At 37.9% G+C, this 16,575-nt stretch overlaps 2 protein-coding genes and 1 long non-coding RNA gene across 27 annotated transcripts in view; 2 read left to right on the top strand and 1 right to left on the bottom strand.

The window, feature by feature from the left end:
• Positions 1-16,575, top strand: part of LOC135256728 (SLAM family member 9-like) — a 66,724-nt gene that overhangs the window by 3,653 nt on the left and 46,496 nt on the right. The window lies entirely within an intron of this gene.
• LOC135256724 (T-lymphocyte surface antigen Ly-9-like) overlaps positions 1-16,575 on the bottom strand; it is a 110,246-nt gene that overhangs the window by 65,866 nt on the left and 27,805 nt on the right. For 3 of the 25 annotated variants that reach the window (XM_064338796.1, XM_064338792.1, XM_064338795.1), the window contains exons 1-2: positions 15,641-16,549; positions 14,910-14,991 (exon numbers count right to left, since the gene is read on the bottom strand). The exons of 8 other annotated variants lie outside the window; for them this stretch is intronic. In XM_064338796.1, the coding sequence (XP_064194866.1) occupies positions 14,910-14,991; positions 15,641-15,763 (205 nt within the window). In that variant the 5' untranslated portion in view covers positions 15,764-16,549. Of the gene's footprint in view, positions 1-11,451; positions 12,256-12,366; positions 12,478-12,978; positions 13,242-13,653; positions 13,993-14,277; positions 14,722-14,909; positions 14,992-15,640; positions 16,552-16,575 lie in introns of those variants that run through there. 14 more of the 25 variants (XM_064338800.1, XM_064338799.1, XM_064338791.1 and 11 more) reach the window with 11 other exon arrangements.
• On the top strand, positions 8-6,487 carry LOC135256739 (uncharacterized). Its single transcript, XR_010330511.1, has 4 exons — positions 8-319; positions 443-556; positions 675-3,714; positions 4,944-6,487. It is a non-coding gene; the product is annotated as an uncharacterized LOC135256739 (long non-coding RNA).

Here is a 16,575-nt window from a genome sequence, read left to right as displayed (position 1 = left end):
GTCATACAGTAGGGAAATTTTGTCCTTTGTACTGTGGCAGTGGCAGCTGAGTGTGCATTTGCCAAATGGTGGAAGTGCTCCACCTGCTTCTGCATAGCATCACTGTGGGAGTTTTGTAGCATGTTTTTCATTTATGAGAAATTGCTTAAAAAGTGCAGGAATACCAGGTGATTGTAATCTGCAGCAATTACCAGGTGAAATTTTAGCTAAATATCAATGACACTCTCCCAACAGAACAAATAGTATTTTCAGTAAACAATGAGTAGCAATTCTGAAGAATCTGGAACTGAATAGGCATTCTCTCCAAGTTCTTAAACAGGTATAAGCCAAATATATTCAAAATGTAAAAAATGTAATGAAAAAATGACCCATAAGCTTCCTGAAAAGATGCTAAATGAAACAATGTTTGTGTGAATATGTCACTTTGTAATATGTTTTGCAGTTACATGGGTTCCAGCCTTGTGTGCCACATCAGCATTCCTCGTCTTCGGAGTACTAATACTGCTGCTGTACAAGAGGAGACAGCACCAACAGTACCAAAGTGAAACAATTCACGGTAATGATCCACACCCTCTGGAACAGCAAGACATGCTATGTGGAATCAGTTTTCCACTGTTGTCTGAAATAACTAGGAAGGAAATGACACTAATTTATTAAATGCTTATTTTTTGTAGTGGAAGTTGATGAGCCGGTCATGGAAGAGGAGCCACCATCCGCAGTGCCTTCCATTGATCCAGTATATGTAAGCAGGCTTTGTTGAAGTTATCTCAGTAGCAACTGTCAGGACCTCTGCATAGACTAAATATTCAAGCGTTATATAGACAGGAAAAAGGAAAGCCAATGGGGAATGTGAAGAACTGTTGAAATTAAACTATAACAACAAACCTTAAATCAAGGAATAGAAATCTAACATTCTAGCAGGTTCTTGCCAATGATACCTTAAAGAGGTGATCATTGGTGAGAAGTCAGGCTATAGCTTTCTATCTGTGTATCTCTTATTTAAATGACTCCAAGATAAATCATTGCTGGCAACTGAAACGAAGGAAGCTATTTTCATTTTATTTTACCTCCTGCGATTGTTTCATTCATCTTTGCATTTCAGCCATGTAAATCACTCTGGATAAAAATTTCTGCTTAATGAAAGAGCGATATTGTAATGTATATCGGTGCTGCATAGGTATGGAGCATGCTGCCCCACCAAGGCATAACTTGCCGTCTAATATGTTTCATCCAAATCTGTAAATATACTGTGCCATTTTGTTTACGAAAGCATTTATGCATAAAAGTACTGTTAAATTACTGACAACTGAAATATGTGTCATTTAGATTTAAAAAAATGAAAATATTTGTCAATTTTATGGTGTTCATTTGGTATTTTCTTATTTTATTAAAGTATTTTTAAAACTAATTTTTTATACAGCATGAAACATAGATGTGGATAAAATGATAATGGTTAAAGCTGCTTCTGTATCAGCACTGAATACTGGCTGAGCACTGAGTTTTTTAATAAAGTGACTTTTAATACATTGTTTACGAAGGCATTTACACTTTGAAGTACTGTTTAACAACTGCCAACAACTGAAAGATGTGTAATTTAGCTTGAACATCTATGCATATTTTTTAATTTAGTGATGTTCATTTGGTAATTTTTTATTTTATTAAAGTATTTTTTAAATGATTTTTTTATACGGCATGAAACATAATTGTGGACAAATTGATATTGGTTAAAGCTGCCTCTGAGTTTTGTAATAGATTTTTTTTTTATTTTTACATTTTAACCAACATGGTTTTTGTTTTGTTCTTACAGTCCCTATGCATGTTTTTCTTGTCTTGGTTTAGTTGCAAATAAGAATAGTCTGGGTGTGGGTGACCTTTCATGTCAGATGGAACATTCTGTGGTCACTCATACCTGAGACTAGAATATAACTGAAGAATTTGTGGGTTCAGTAGTGATTGAAAACCTGTGCAACAGAATTGAAGGCCTGTGGAGACGAACACACACACAAACCCATATCATTGTATGATCAGTGGTGCTGTGCATGTGTTTGTGTGTGTATGTGTATGTGTGTGGAGGGGGGAGGGAGCTGTTTTTTCCTCTTTTCCTCATTATAATTCTGTTTTTCTCAGTCATAATCCATTTAACCATTTCCCTGAATTCCTTTAGTGTATGACAACAACTTGCCTTATGGGCAGAATGTTAATTGCTCTACTTACATTGAATTAAAAAAACCACAGCCGGGTCCAGCCTTACTTTCACATGATGTGAAACAACATTAATAGAAGCCAACACTGCAGTTGTTACCTACAAACTATTACAAGAACAGTAATGCATATTATATTTCAACTTAGCCACTACCTGGCAAAATACATCTAATGGAGTTACATATGAAGCTTAAGCACAGGAAAAGTATACATAGTTATTTAAGGTAAAGTTATAGTTTTAGGCAAATTTTCCCTGTAAATATAACATCATTGCACATGTTATTGGATTACTTACGGTATTGTAATGGTACAAATGGGTATAAGAATGTAATGGTAAAGAATTCAAAGGAGTGACTTTACATTGAGCAGTTAAAGCAGAAAATGTCACGGGTATAGGAATATAGTGATACCCTTGCTTAGGGTTGTTGGTCGGTAGCTGGCTGTTTCTATACCTGCTAGATTCAGGCAGAAAATTAGCAGACCACTCATGCACAGATTAATTTTAGAAGCCTGTGGGTTTTGGGGAGAGACAAACATACTGATGATACGATAGCTGGTATGCACAGGTGCAGAATGTTTACATGTAACAAAAAACAAGACCGCAAATTGCACCACATACTGTATATGTAACCTTTACCTTGAGTGAGGTCTGAAAGATGGTCAGATCTTTGTTAGATTAGTGGGTATAAGTGCTCTTTGTTTTAAATTAGCAGCATATGGAAAAACAACTAATACTCTGGTTTTTATGCTTTAAGAACACACTCTACCATTATAAATTTATTTATACTTCTGGTGGAGGTGTGCTAAAATGCCATCTCTGATAACTTAAGCTCTCTTCCTGTCTCAGGTCTGTAGAATTGATCTGCACGTATTAGTTTTTAATTATTGTATTGACCTTCCTTCTAACTACCACTAGCAAAACTGCAAGCCAGTCTTTCTTTGGAGCATTGCAATCTAAGAAAAAAGATAATTTAATTTGGGGAGAAATGTGAAATGTGCAAATGTGGTTTATTGAAAATAGCAAAGACCAATATTTCAACCCACACAGCGATTCCCAAAACGGTATAGTTTCAATATCCTGACTTTTTTGCTCAAAATGTTGAAGTTCAGAAGAGTGTGTACCTTTCTTTGTTTTCCTTTACAAAGTATTGAATATGTTTACTTCTTAGGACAGATTTAGAAATTTTACAGAACATACAATGTTTAAAGTATCCTGTTAATCTTTCAAGATACCTGCATATAAGTATTTGTAAATAGCCAATTCTCAAACAGCATTTAATTCTCAAACAGAAAAATATCTATTGTACCTCAAGAGACTAGTTTTAAACAAGAAGAAATGAAAAGGGTTGTTTAATTTCAACAAAAAAAGTACAACATTGTGTTGTGGATCTCAGACAAAAGCAGAAACGGGCACAGCACTCCCCCGCATACCACACAGCACTGCTCCACCTACACTGTTTATCCGTAAACATGTTCTGGTTAGTTCAACTGAAGCCACGAAGCAGTCATGAGGTTAGTACCAAGATTACTTTCTGAAACAACAGCATTAACATTAAATGTTCTACACTGTAAAAAAAAGTTGAAAGTAAGTAATACGTTTGAATGTTTTGAATACTGTAGTACTGTAGAATCTACAGTACTTCAGTATTCAAACATTGTATTACTTTCCATTGTTTTAATATTTGAAGGAAGGAAACAAAATGATTTCTCTATAAAATCTTAACATTCATGTTTCTATGTGTTTATAGGTCAAAGGGTACAAATGTTAATAAGGACTGTGTGTCCGAATTAATTGCAGGTATTTCTGTGCGAAACCCAGAAAAGAAAAACAAACAAAAAAAACGAATGTAAATCTCCCACATGTCCTTAGTGATTCTTAGGAGAATAGTATTTCCTTCTCTTAATAAACTGTATTTTTTATTCCTAGTATTCACCACTCCGATGACATACATTTACAGTACAGTTATTCATTCAGTGCAGGGGCTATGCCATATAAATATGCTGACCTATTAGAGTACCAGAAATGTTACTGGCAGAGTTTGTTTGCACATGTGGTTGCTATTCCTGTTCATTTGAAAATGTAGTTACTTGTTTACGGTGTTGCTCGAAATCATCCAGGCAGATTAGATTAGAGCGCATTTTATATTTTTATATTTCTAAGAACAATTTTTGCATTGTAAGAACACTGGCTTCTGTCATATGCACATGAAATTGGCTGCAGCTGGAAATAGTTATCGCACTGGTTAACAAAAAAGTACAATTTACCATTTGGATATATTTGGTCTTCACCAGTATTTTCATCATCCATTCCACAAACACTTGATGAAGTGGCTTACTGTTTTCACTGACCCACCAAATAGACAATGTACACAAGCAGTAAACTTTAATGGCTACACAAATGGTATATGTATAAAGTTATGGAGACTAAAAATGAAATCAAGTGCACTCGTTTGTGGATTGGACAAGATGCATATAAAAGCATACATGCGCAACTGAAAATACTGAATTCCCTAATGCAATGCAAATTGCCATGGCTAATACAATACTTGGGCTAACACAACCAACTAGTCAGCTGCCCTACATAGCCATCTTCGCTTTTAAACTAAATTATTCCCCAGTGTTGCTAACAAATTAATTAAACTCCATATTATGAATGAAGCAAAGAACATGCAGTTTGCAGAGATAACAGTGCCTAAAATGCTAGGAAGTTGTTGGGTACAATTCTTTTTCTTTTTTTTTAGATACTCAGCACCTTGTGATGTCCATGGATTGCACACTTCAATCAGTCATTGCATGCAAAGGATATGTGACAAAACACCAAACATGACTACTTTCATTTACAGAGCATGATGAAGTGTCAAACCAATCATTTGTCTTGCCTCCACGTATTATGGAGGCCACTGTATAAGAATCAATAAAAACCCAGTTTCCTTCAGGCATCATACCAGCTTGTGGATACTTTATGCATTGTCTAGCTCATCACTCATACTGCAACAGTATAATGTGTTTTTGTTTGAAGAATTAGCGGTTCAACCTAACCCCAGTGTGGTTTGTCCTTAACTTTTGAATAACACATATTAAACTATGACATCACAAAAAGTTGTTTTTTGTTGCACACCGTTATAAATGATGTTAAACGAAGCATCAGTGATTTTTACATTTTACCATAAAAGACAGACAATGTACAAACAATGCCCTCCAAACTATGTCAAAGGTAGAGCGAAATCTATTACTTTTGCGATGTACTTCAGGCATTTGGATTTGAGATCAGAAGAATAGGAGACAAAAGTACAGACAATCAGCTTTTCATGATATTTTCATGCATAGGGCTATGTTTTACCAATTTACAAATCTGTTTTTTGTGTTGTGTCCCCCCATTTTCAGACTATTCGTTTTGGGGAGAAATTCTAATATGAAATGATACTTTTGTCGATAAAACTATTGGTTTAAATAGAAAGATCGGAGCGGGATTAATTTAAAATCCTACTATAATTGTATTTCATCCAACCCAAGTCAGAGGTAGATCAAGGCATGTTCGGTCATAGATAGGCCTAGCTACATATGACAAACTTTTGAGACCTTTTACTATTGTAGGAAAATTTTGAGACTCCCCATGATTGAGATGACGTCACATGTTAAAGTTAAGGTATTCCCATCAATGTTGATCAGACTGTTTCCTCCAAACTCTTGATGCTGCATGATAAAAATATATCACATGTATACCTATATACTAATATAATGAATATGTAATCCAATAAACCTATATCAGTAGTTGCAGCTAAGCTTATGGAAACGCAAGAAACCACAGTATCCACTGTAGAAAAAAAGCAAACACAGAAGGCTTAAAAAAACCATACTTACTCAGCAGAAAATTATTGCCAAATAGAAGTGCTAGAAGACTAGTATTTTACAGTGACTCCTATGTAACCTGAATACAATGGAAAATTACAGAAGGCTGTGACTTGTATGCATAATGGAAAATTACAGAGTAAAGACTGATATTTTTCTAAGGGAAAGTTGGGGTGACTTTCCACAATGACGATATCACCTAAGAACAGAAAATCACTGTGGTGCCAAGAAGGTCAGGTCGACCCAAGAGCAGGAAATTAAAATCATTGTGGTGCCAAGAAGACCAGATGGCTGGTATTTTTTAGAAATGTGTTAAGGGGAGTTGTGGGGTACATTTGTGTATAAAATGTATGCAAAACTGACAATCGAGGTTCAATTCGGCTGAATTGATCCGGCTTTGTGCACCTGTGCAAATAAAGTCTAACCTTTCTGAAGAGCTTGCTGCTGTTGTGTCTTTTCCCTCGTGAAATTTCCATGATTGTCATGATAATTCATGATTAAAGAACTGGGTGTCTTTGGATAAAAGCGCTATATAAATGCAGTCCATTTACCATTTACATTCCCGGGAAAAAATCACAAGCGGCACATAGTGGTTGGTCCGCCAGAGAGGGTAGGCGGAGCTAACGCAATAGGCTTGCTCTTCCAGTCACTTGTGTGTGAGCAGCGTACGGTTTTTTCCGGTGTCTGCTAGCGTTGAAAAGGTCGGGGGGTTATGGAACCGTAATACGTTTTTGTGTAACATGAGAGGTCATATTATTTGTTGATGTAGATTTCGTATTACATTTGACGACAATGTAACGTTACTAAATTACATACCTATTTGCACAGCTAACGCTAGCTACCGGACCATGTCAATAAAGGCAACATTAGTTTAGACAAGGTTGCGCACAGTATCCACCTCTCATATCAGTTAACGTTGCGTTAGCTAGCTAGCTAATGTAATTAACACAATCTAATGTCAGCTAACAATTAGAAAAAACGCTAGCTAACGCTACCGACTGGTACCGACTTCGCAAACCGTCTCTCGAATGCAATGCTACCTTGTAGCGTTGCAATGTAGCTAACTAAAGGCCAATGATTCGCAAGGAGACTGGACGCAACTTGCAAAATTCCAAGACGTCTGATTGTAAACCTTCTAAAACTGCACTTGGCGATTTGACAAGGTGGGTCTTTTGAGACCCTAGACAACGGCTTCAGAGGCTCTGCAACTAACCAGTTCACACGGCTGCAGTTTTCTCTGCAACATTCTAAAACCGTTTCGTCTCGTTGCGAATCATTGATCTTAACTGGCTTTAACGTTACCGTTATTTACATTGCCATCAAGTTAATCAATATATAAGTCGGGGTATAGGTGGAGCAGAGCCGGGTCTGATTTCTGTGTAAAGATGTAAAGCCGGAGAAAACTAAATAAAAGAATACGGCAGTATGGATTAGCGTTGTTATTATTTTATTACGCTTCCTCATATGTTCCTTCAGCCTTGATGCCATTTTTTGATTAAATCTCCTTTGTTTTTGTTTTATTCTTCTTATTCTGATTGCCAATTTAACACCCAGCTCAGCTTTATTCTCGAACAGTTTAGCTAGCAAAAAAGGCAGTTGTTTCAAAAATATCACACAACAATCATTCACGATGATGATGCACAAGATACATAATTGCACGAGCCACAGCGAATTTTTCTCTGCAGTGTAAAGATGTTCATACTGAGCAAAAGGTGGATAAAGAACGTTAGTGGAAATTGATCATCGCTAATTCTACCCCAGGTCTGCTACAGCATTTTAACCCGGCTCGGAAGTGTAAAGACAGCTTAAGTTAGCCTAATGTTAGACAATGAATGAGTATGTACATAACGTTACTTGCATAACAACCATTTTTTATTCAGTAAATAAGTGCAATAGTTGGCGTGGCCCAGGTGCCAACTGACTGACGTCACACAGGCGACACTGCTTGGATCCGGTTGGATCTATGGGAAGTGAGGTCCAAAAACACACCTGCAATTACCGCTTCTCGCCGTTGATACCGCCAAAGAGAACGAAACTGAAATCTTCGAGATTGTAACTTTAATGGGTGGAGTGACGGCAGAAAGCTTAAAATGACGGCATTACTATTTGTTGGTAAAGCTAGGGAAGTATACTGGGGACTAGCTCCCGAGGCCTGCAGTAGCCTACATATTACATTACATTACAGGCATTTGCCTACATATGCATCTTTACGGGCGGAAAAGAAAGAAACTGTGGCTGTTTTAAATATGTTTTCAGACGAAGCTAATGCCACTGTGCCGAGTATGCAAGCAGAGCTGCATAAATTGCAACAAGAAGTGTGTGAATTGCGGGCCACGGCCAATAGGCCAAACAGACGGAGGGATACCATGTCTAATTTCCCCCCACCCAGTAGGGGTTGGGGGAGACCCACCTCTGACGTGCTGAGTAGAGCTTTGTTGGGAGCTTATTTTTTACAGTCTCTGGTTGGGAGTGTGGTTGTAACCGTCACTTGCGCAGAGACTGTCGCTATGTGCAGGGAAATGCCAGCAGGTGGCAGTAATGGGCCAAATGCCCACCCATGACGTACTAGGGCCCAAGGTGTGTGAAACTATTCAGAGGTGTGGTTCAGGGTTATATCTAGAGAGAAGTGTGTCTGGCCAATCATGTAAGTTTTTGGTGGACATAGGCACCCAAGTCTCCATACTCAGTAGATCTATAGCGTAACTTGGCGGGATGGCATACCTGCCATCCCAATGGCAGTGTATTGAGGTAAATTGACCCCCTTATAAAGGAAGTGCGAGGGCAGCTAATGGCAGAACATTGGAGGTATTGGGCATCTGGAGCACTTTTTGTGAGGTTCGCCATCTAACCTTAGCCTGTAACTTCCTTGTGTTAGATTCCCCTTTCCAAGAAGCTATTCTGGGAACAGATTTCCTCATTAGGTATCAGGCTGTTGTTGATGTTGCCAATAGCAGTGTAAGCTTCTGGGGAAAGAGCGCCCCCTAGCGTGCGTCTTAAGTGAGGACCATGTATGCCGAGTCACCCTTGCGGATGATGTAATTTTGCCTGCCCGATCTGAAGTTATATTAGAGGGAAAAATTGAAGGTGTCTGTGAGGGGCCCAGTACGGGTATGTTTGAGCCAGTTGACGCCCTGACCGATAGGTATGATTTACTAGTAGCCAGAGTCAACTACTCCTCATGTCAACCGTATCCCCCTCCGTGCAGTTAACGTGTCCTCTGAGCCAGTGGTGCTGCATAAAGGCACCAATTTTGGCCGTTTTGAGGTGGGTGTCACCATTCTTCAAGAATCACAGACTTTTGAGCTACCAAGGGGCACAGGTTGCTGGACAAGAATGTATTCATAAATTTATGTCACAGTACATTTTGGTTAAGAAATATATGGACAAAAATATGCAAAGGTATACAATTAGCCTACACTCCTAGCTATGAAATGTACACTAAAAGGAATGTATGTGGCGGCATAATTTATATGCTTGGCTAGCTAACACTATCTAACCATCCCCCCTTTGTTTGTAGAACATAAGGCTCATCATCATGGATGTTTTTTAATGTGAATGGTAAATGGACTGCATTTATATAGCGCTTTTATTCAAAGCGCTTTACAATTGATGCCTCTCATTCGCCAGAGCAGTTAGGGTTTAGGGGTTAGGTGTCTTGCTCAAGGACACTTCGACATGCCCAGGGCGGGGTTTGTACCGGCAACCCTCCGACTGCCAGACAATCAGTCTTACCTCCTGAGCTATGTTTTTTAATGCTGACAAAAACTTTACAGTTACACAGAATATAACTGACAGATGCTGAATATTTAATTGATGAGTAGTCAATACAGTAGCCTACATAACTTAAGGTATGATTTTACCCAAAAATCCAACATTCCTGACACAAAATGACAACCGCAAATCCACGTTTCGGTGCCTGGATTCCAGTTGTTTCTGCGAATTGCAGCGATCCATTTACTTCTCTTTTCTTTAGCTTTTGGCAGTCTGTAAAAAGATAGCTCCGATTTCTTGTTGAATCTATTTGTACAGTCAATCGCACAACAGCTCTTTCCCATTTTAGTTGTGTTTTCACGGCATTCAAGCTGAACGCTAACGCTGCAACTCAGTAGTCTTTCGGCCACTCAGTGGGTGTAACCACAGTGACTTCCACTTGCTGTGACGTCATGTGCATACCCTCTATACAGATTGTCTTCACAATCATTATAATACTCAGAAAATGTATGGAAATATATTTAAACAAAATATATTTCATGTGCCAATTTTTAATATTTACATATATTGTTAAAATATATGTTAAAAATATTCATGCCATATAAAAAAATTGTTTTAAAAATACTTTAATAAAATAAAAAATTTCCAAATGAACATCACTAAATTTTAAAAAATATGCATAGATTTTCAAGCTAAATTACACATCTTTCAGTTGTTGTCAGTTCTTAAATAGTACTTCAAAGTGTAAATGCTTTCGTAAACAATGCAAACCTGCCAACCTTGGGAAAAAATCAGATTCTGCTTGGAGCGAACGGATAAAAAAAAAAATCAGTTTTCAAGCCCTGCTTAAGTATACCTATTAACCATTAATTGTGGGTTGTTTCGGTTGTTTTTCGTAAGAATGAATATGTGGAATTGTGATAATCCATTTTTCTCGTCTGTAGCACCACTTTGAGTGTTTTCTAGGTTTGCTCTCTTTAGCTGAATAAAAACTGCAACTCTGTTAAACCCATCGCTGCCTGGTAGACAGTCTATTCTTTGTGAGAGACAATTTTCACGACGTAAGCACATGTGGGCAGGGCATCTTTAAGAGACTAAAATAAACTCAAACCTAAAGAAATGTGGTTCGGAGTGCGTAGTTTCAAGTATTGCCTGGAGTGCATATTCCGGAGCACGGTAGTGTGGAGCATGGAAGTTTGCGGTTTTGGACACAGCCGCTGAGTTCCACTTCCTCAAGACTGAACATGCAACTCAAAATAGGTAGTTTAATGTAGCAAAGGAACTAGTGGGTCTGTTACCCAAGTACAGATAAACAAAGAACCAACAAATAACAGGGAATGTCAATACTTATACCCTTATGTCGCACCTGGTCCAATCCCAGGGATGTACTTTAAATACCGAATAAATGTACGGTATTATTTTGTATTGATTGATTGTTTTCCGTAATTAAATTAGAATATATATTTTGTACAAACCGCCCGCTCCCGCGCATAACAGGATGCAAACCGCCAGCTCCCGCCCATAACAGGATGCAGAGGGCCAAACGGTCATTTCCTTAAATGAATACACCTCAGAGGAAAGGGGGGAGGGGGAGGAAGGGGGGGGGGGGATCAGACAATGGAGGGAAGAAACAAGGTGTGGGGGGGAATTGGACTGAATCAGGGTGTAGAAGATTTCACACAATGGCAATGTATTTAAAAAGTCACTTTATTACAAAACTCAGTGCTCAGCCAGTATTCAGCGCTGATACAGAGGCAGCTGTAACCAATATGATTTTGTCCACAACTATGTTTCATGCTGTATAAAAATTTTGTCTTAAAAATACTTAAATAAAATATGAAATTATTAGGTCAGTAATTTAACAGTACTTTTATGCATAAATGCTTTCGTAAACAAAATGGCACAGTATATTTACAGATTTGGATGGCACATATTAGACGGCAAGTTATGCCTTGGTGGGGCAGCATGCCCCATACCTATGCAGCATCAATATACATTACAATATCGCTCTGATTAAGCAGAAATTTTTATCCAGAGTGATTTACATGGTTGAAATGCAAAGATGAATGAAACAATCGCAGGAGGTAAAATAAAATGATAATAGAATTCAGCTACCTTCGTTTCAGTAGCCAGCAATGATTTATCTTGGAGTCATTTCAATAAGAGATGCACCACAGATAGAAAGCTCATGCCCGACTTCTCACCAATGAGCCGGATTACCTCTTTAATGTATCATTGGCAAGAACCTGCTAGAATGTTAGATTTCTATTCCTTAATATAAGGTTTGTTGTTATAGTTTAATTTCAACAGGGCTTCACATTCCCCATTGGCTTTCCTTTTTCCTGTCTATATAACGCTTGAATATTCAGTCTATGCAGAGGTCCCCTCAGTTGCCCCTGAGATAACTTGAACAAAGCCTGCTGACATATACGGGATCAATGGAAGGCACTGCGGATGGTGGCTCCTCTTCCATGACCGGCTCATCAACTTCCACTACAAAAAATAAGCATTTAATGAATTAGTGTCATTTCTTGCCCTAGTTATTTCAAATAACAGTATAAAATTATAGCATGTCTTGCCATGCCAGAGGGTGTGGATCATTACCTTAAATTGTTTCACTTTTATACTGTTTGTGCTTTTTCCTCTTGTACAGCAGTATTAGTGCTCCGAAGACAAAGAATGCTGATGTGGCACACAAGGCTGGAACCCATCTAACTGAAAAACATATTACAAACTGACATATTCACATAAACATTGTTTCATTTATCATCTTTTCAAGAAGCGTATGGGTTATTTTTTCATTACATTTTTTTACATTTTGAATACATTTGGGTTATACCTGTTTAAGAACTTAAAGAGAATGCCTATACAGTTACAAATTCTTCACAATTTCTACTCAATGTTTACTGCAAAAACAATTTGTCCTATTGGAAAATGCCATTGATATTTAGCTAAAATTTCACCTGGTCATTGCTGTAGATTACAATCACCTGGGATTCCTGCACTTTCTCAATCATTAATGAAAAACACGCTTCAAAACCCCCATAGTGATGCTATGCAGAACAAGGTGGAGCACGTCCATCATTTGGCAGATGAGCACAGTTGCCACTGCCACAGCAAGTACAACATGTCCCTGCTGTATGACAATGTGTGACTAATATATTTAATTACTTGTAAGATTTTCTGTCTCTTTCTAATACAGCATTATGGGTTCACCTTTTGATCGGAAGCACATTTCCAGATCCACAGAATCGCTGGTGCCTCTGCTGACAGGGTTATGGGCTGTACAAGCGTAGGTTGTGGATGGAGAGAGGGAGTGTAACTGGAGGTCTATCGCTTGGCCCAGGTGCACACAGCTGTCATTACAAGGGGCAGAGTTTCCCAGCTGTAAGCCACTTCAGTCCCCTGACTGCTGAAGCAGCTCAGACTGACATTACTCCCCAGGCACTCAGCTGTGATGTTGGGTTTAGAGACGGGCTCTACAGGAGAAATAATCAAAAATTTTACTTGGCTACATGCTCATATTGAACACAAAGCAAGCATTAAACATTCACTAAAAGGTTCAGGCCATTTGAAATTATCACGTGATTGCATCTTTTGTAATTTGTTAATGTAAAGAATTAGTGTGTACACTGAATACCAGAAACTTATTTTGTGGAAGTATTAACAGTCTGGTTAGGTTTAAAATTTGACTAACTTTCATTATTGACATTCCAGTTGTAAGGCCAGCCAATGTAATCAGTCCCTAAACTATTCTTGTCATCCCTGACTAAAATTATGCATTCCCTATAATAATTCAATAAAACACTGCACAAAATTAAAAACAAACTATGGTTAGTTACAGTTACAAAAACCTCTAGATAACGTGAAATCTGCTTTCTGGCAACTTACCAAAAACCTGCAGGTGAAAGTATGTGTGCTCCAGTGGCTTAAAATCTCCAGATGTATACTCAATTTTAACTTGATAAAGGCCAGAATCTGATAGGCTTAATTTGTTCAGCCATATCGAGTCATTGCCAAAGCTGACCCTTCCCTTATATTGTTCTCGTACATGAATGAATGGTTGAGGATACCATGTAACGATTGTAAATGTATTAAAAAGTAGGTCAGCCGTGTAGCTTTGGTTGCCCTCAGCTGAGAAAGGAAACATGATGCTCTCCCCCACTTTCACCGTGATGTTGGAGCCATTCGCTGTATCTGCCACCCACTCACTGCACCCATACTGGCACACTGCAATAGAGATGGGGATTATTCACACTGTAATAGAGACAGGGATTATTCACACTGCAATGAGTATTATTCACACTGTAATGGAGATGAGGATTATTTACACTGCAATAGAGATGGGGATTATTGATACTGCAATAGAGAGGGAAATTATTCAGACTGTAATAGAGATGAGGATTATTTACACTGTAAAGGAGATGGGGATTATTTACACTGCAATAGAGATAGGGATTATTTACATTGTATCATGGAGAGTTATCACATTATAATGTACAAAATTGGGGTTACCACTGTAGAAGATGGATGTTGTTTGCATTACAGTAGTTTATGAGAGAGGGATTCCTGACTGACTTTAAATTTGGGACTTTAAAACAACTGCACCAAAAAACATTGGATTCACAATGGCATTTAATTGGCTTTTGAAAATAATTAACTTCATGCTAATGCAGTTAATAAGGTGGCTCCATGTTTATTTCATGTAGGGCATTTCATGCAAGGTTCAGGGAAACTTAGTTGCTAAAGTAACAATGAAAGAAGGAAATGTCTTCAGTCTATGCAACTGAGAGTGATTTTGCAATATATTTAATCATGTGTCAATCAAAATTACAGAATTTATAAATTATAAATACTTGTTTTTTTATGATTCTGTACTTCATGGAGAAGTTCTTGTTAGAAAAACAACCAGTCCTTCATGCTAAACATTTGTTTATCTTTCAATGCATTTCTAAAAAAATAATAATAATAATATATTTTTTAAAATCTGTCATAATCACTCTTCCCCCGAGTGAGTCATTTAATTGAATTCGGTCTCAAGCCTCAGTTCAGACTGAACTTCTCACGCATAAACATTTATTCTTACAAGTCTATAATTTATTATTCACTGAATTGTATTCAAAGCATAGGAATAAAATGCAGATTACCTATTATATAAAGAAGCATAACTTCAGCATGAATCCTCCTTGACGTTTTGAAAGCTCGACATTGAGTGGTCATTGTTTGTAACTGTAAAAACATAAGGTAAGGTACCAACACGTTAAACCTCTTTTGTCATAGTCAGTCCATGTGACACCTACTGTATATAGCCTATAGGTTACAAGCATTTTAAATTGTTAGCTACACATATTTCCAGGATTGGTTGGACACGCATTGTGTCGTATCTACAAAAAAGGTTGTGAAATATAGATAGGACATTACATTTGAGACAAATTAACCCCTTCAGACCTGAATTATGTTCCAGGGATGGGGAAAATACAACTATGCATTTTCCCCATCCCAAATACATCCTGAAATTAGACACTGTTTGATTGTCATTTTATAAGTTTAAACTATTTTGTTTCTATGAACAAAACTGTTTAAATATGTATGTAAAAAAACATTCATTCCAGGTATCACTGATTTCATTTTGATTACATATTTCATATCGAACATATCATTAACTACGATTTGGAACAAACATCTGTATACATGTAGAGATACTCCATTGTGTGGCATTTCTGCTTTATAATCAGGCACCGTTTCATACATCGTCATTTTATTTTAAGTATAAACTCATGAACAAAACTTAAAAAACTTTAAAAAACACCCATTGCAGTTCATGCTTAGTCCTGAACATATTTTTTTCAACTGATCAGATTTGGAATCTCTTATTCACCTCATTTTCAGCTTTCATTTGAGATGATACGTGACAAAGCACTGCTGTGTGCTGTTTGGACACAGGAAGACTCCGCACTCTGCACACTTCCATCGCGGCACCCCCTTTGGGCAGAGTTTGCATCGCCCTCACTGTGGGCCACAGGCTGGGCGTGTATCAGGCTCAATAAGCTCAGGGATTGGTAACTCTTCAACTGTGTAACCTGTGTGCCTTGGCACATAGTCAGGATCATCCAAGTCCTCATCACTGTCCTCTATGTCTGACTCCTCTGGGGACCACAGCTTTGCTACCCTTTCCTCTGCCATAGAAAAATTTGGTGTCCATCACTAAGAATGAAACAATACACTGCACTACATGTTTTCCCATAACATATATGTGCATGCACATTCGCTGTGGCATTGTTTCGACAACCTTATGCAACGTCATATTTATCTCTGTCCAGAATTGCATTATCTTGCATTGACAATGGGAGAGTCAAACCACTCCGTAAAGTCTTCTCCAGCACATCTCGAAGATTTTTAATGAGGTTAAGGTCAGGACCCTGTGGTGGCCAATTCATGTGTGAAAATGATTCCTCATCCTCCCAGAACAACTCTTTCACAATATGAGTGCGATGAATCTTGGCATTGTTGTCCTGGAATATGCCCGTGCCGTCAGGGAAGAAAAAATCCATTGGTGGGATAACCTGGTCATTCAGTACATTCAGGTCCTCAGCTGACTTAATTTTATTGTCGCATAACATTGCTGAGCCTAGACCTGACCAACTGAAGCAACCCCAGATCATAACACTGCCTCCAGAGGCTTGTACAGTGGGCACTGTCCAAAAAAATCCAAACTGCAACCTTTTTTTTTGGCCAGGCAGTGTATAATGTAATAGGATAATATTGTGTTTTAGTAATATAATATAATTTCATTGTATTTGTTCACTTTTCCAC

Source organism: Anguilla rostrata, chromosome 6 (assembly GCF_018555375.3).
Source record: "Anguilla rostrata isolate EN2019 chromosome 6, ASM1855537v3, whole genome shotgun sequence".
NCBI classification, from domain to species: domain Eukaryota; kingdom Metazoa; phylum Chordata; class Actinopteri; order Anguilliformes; family Anguillidae; genus Anguilla; species Anguilla rostrata.
The sequence above is the reverse complement of the archived record's forward strand: the minus strand, read 5'-3'. Positions and strand labels throughout refer to the sequence as shown.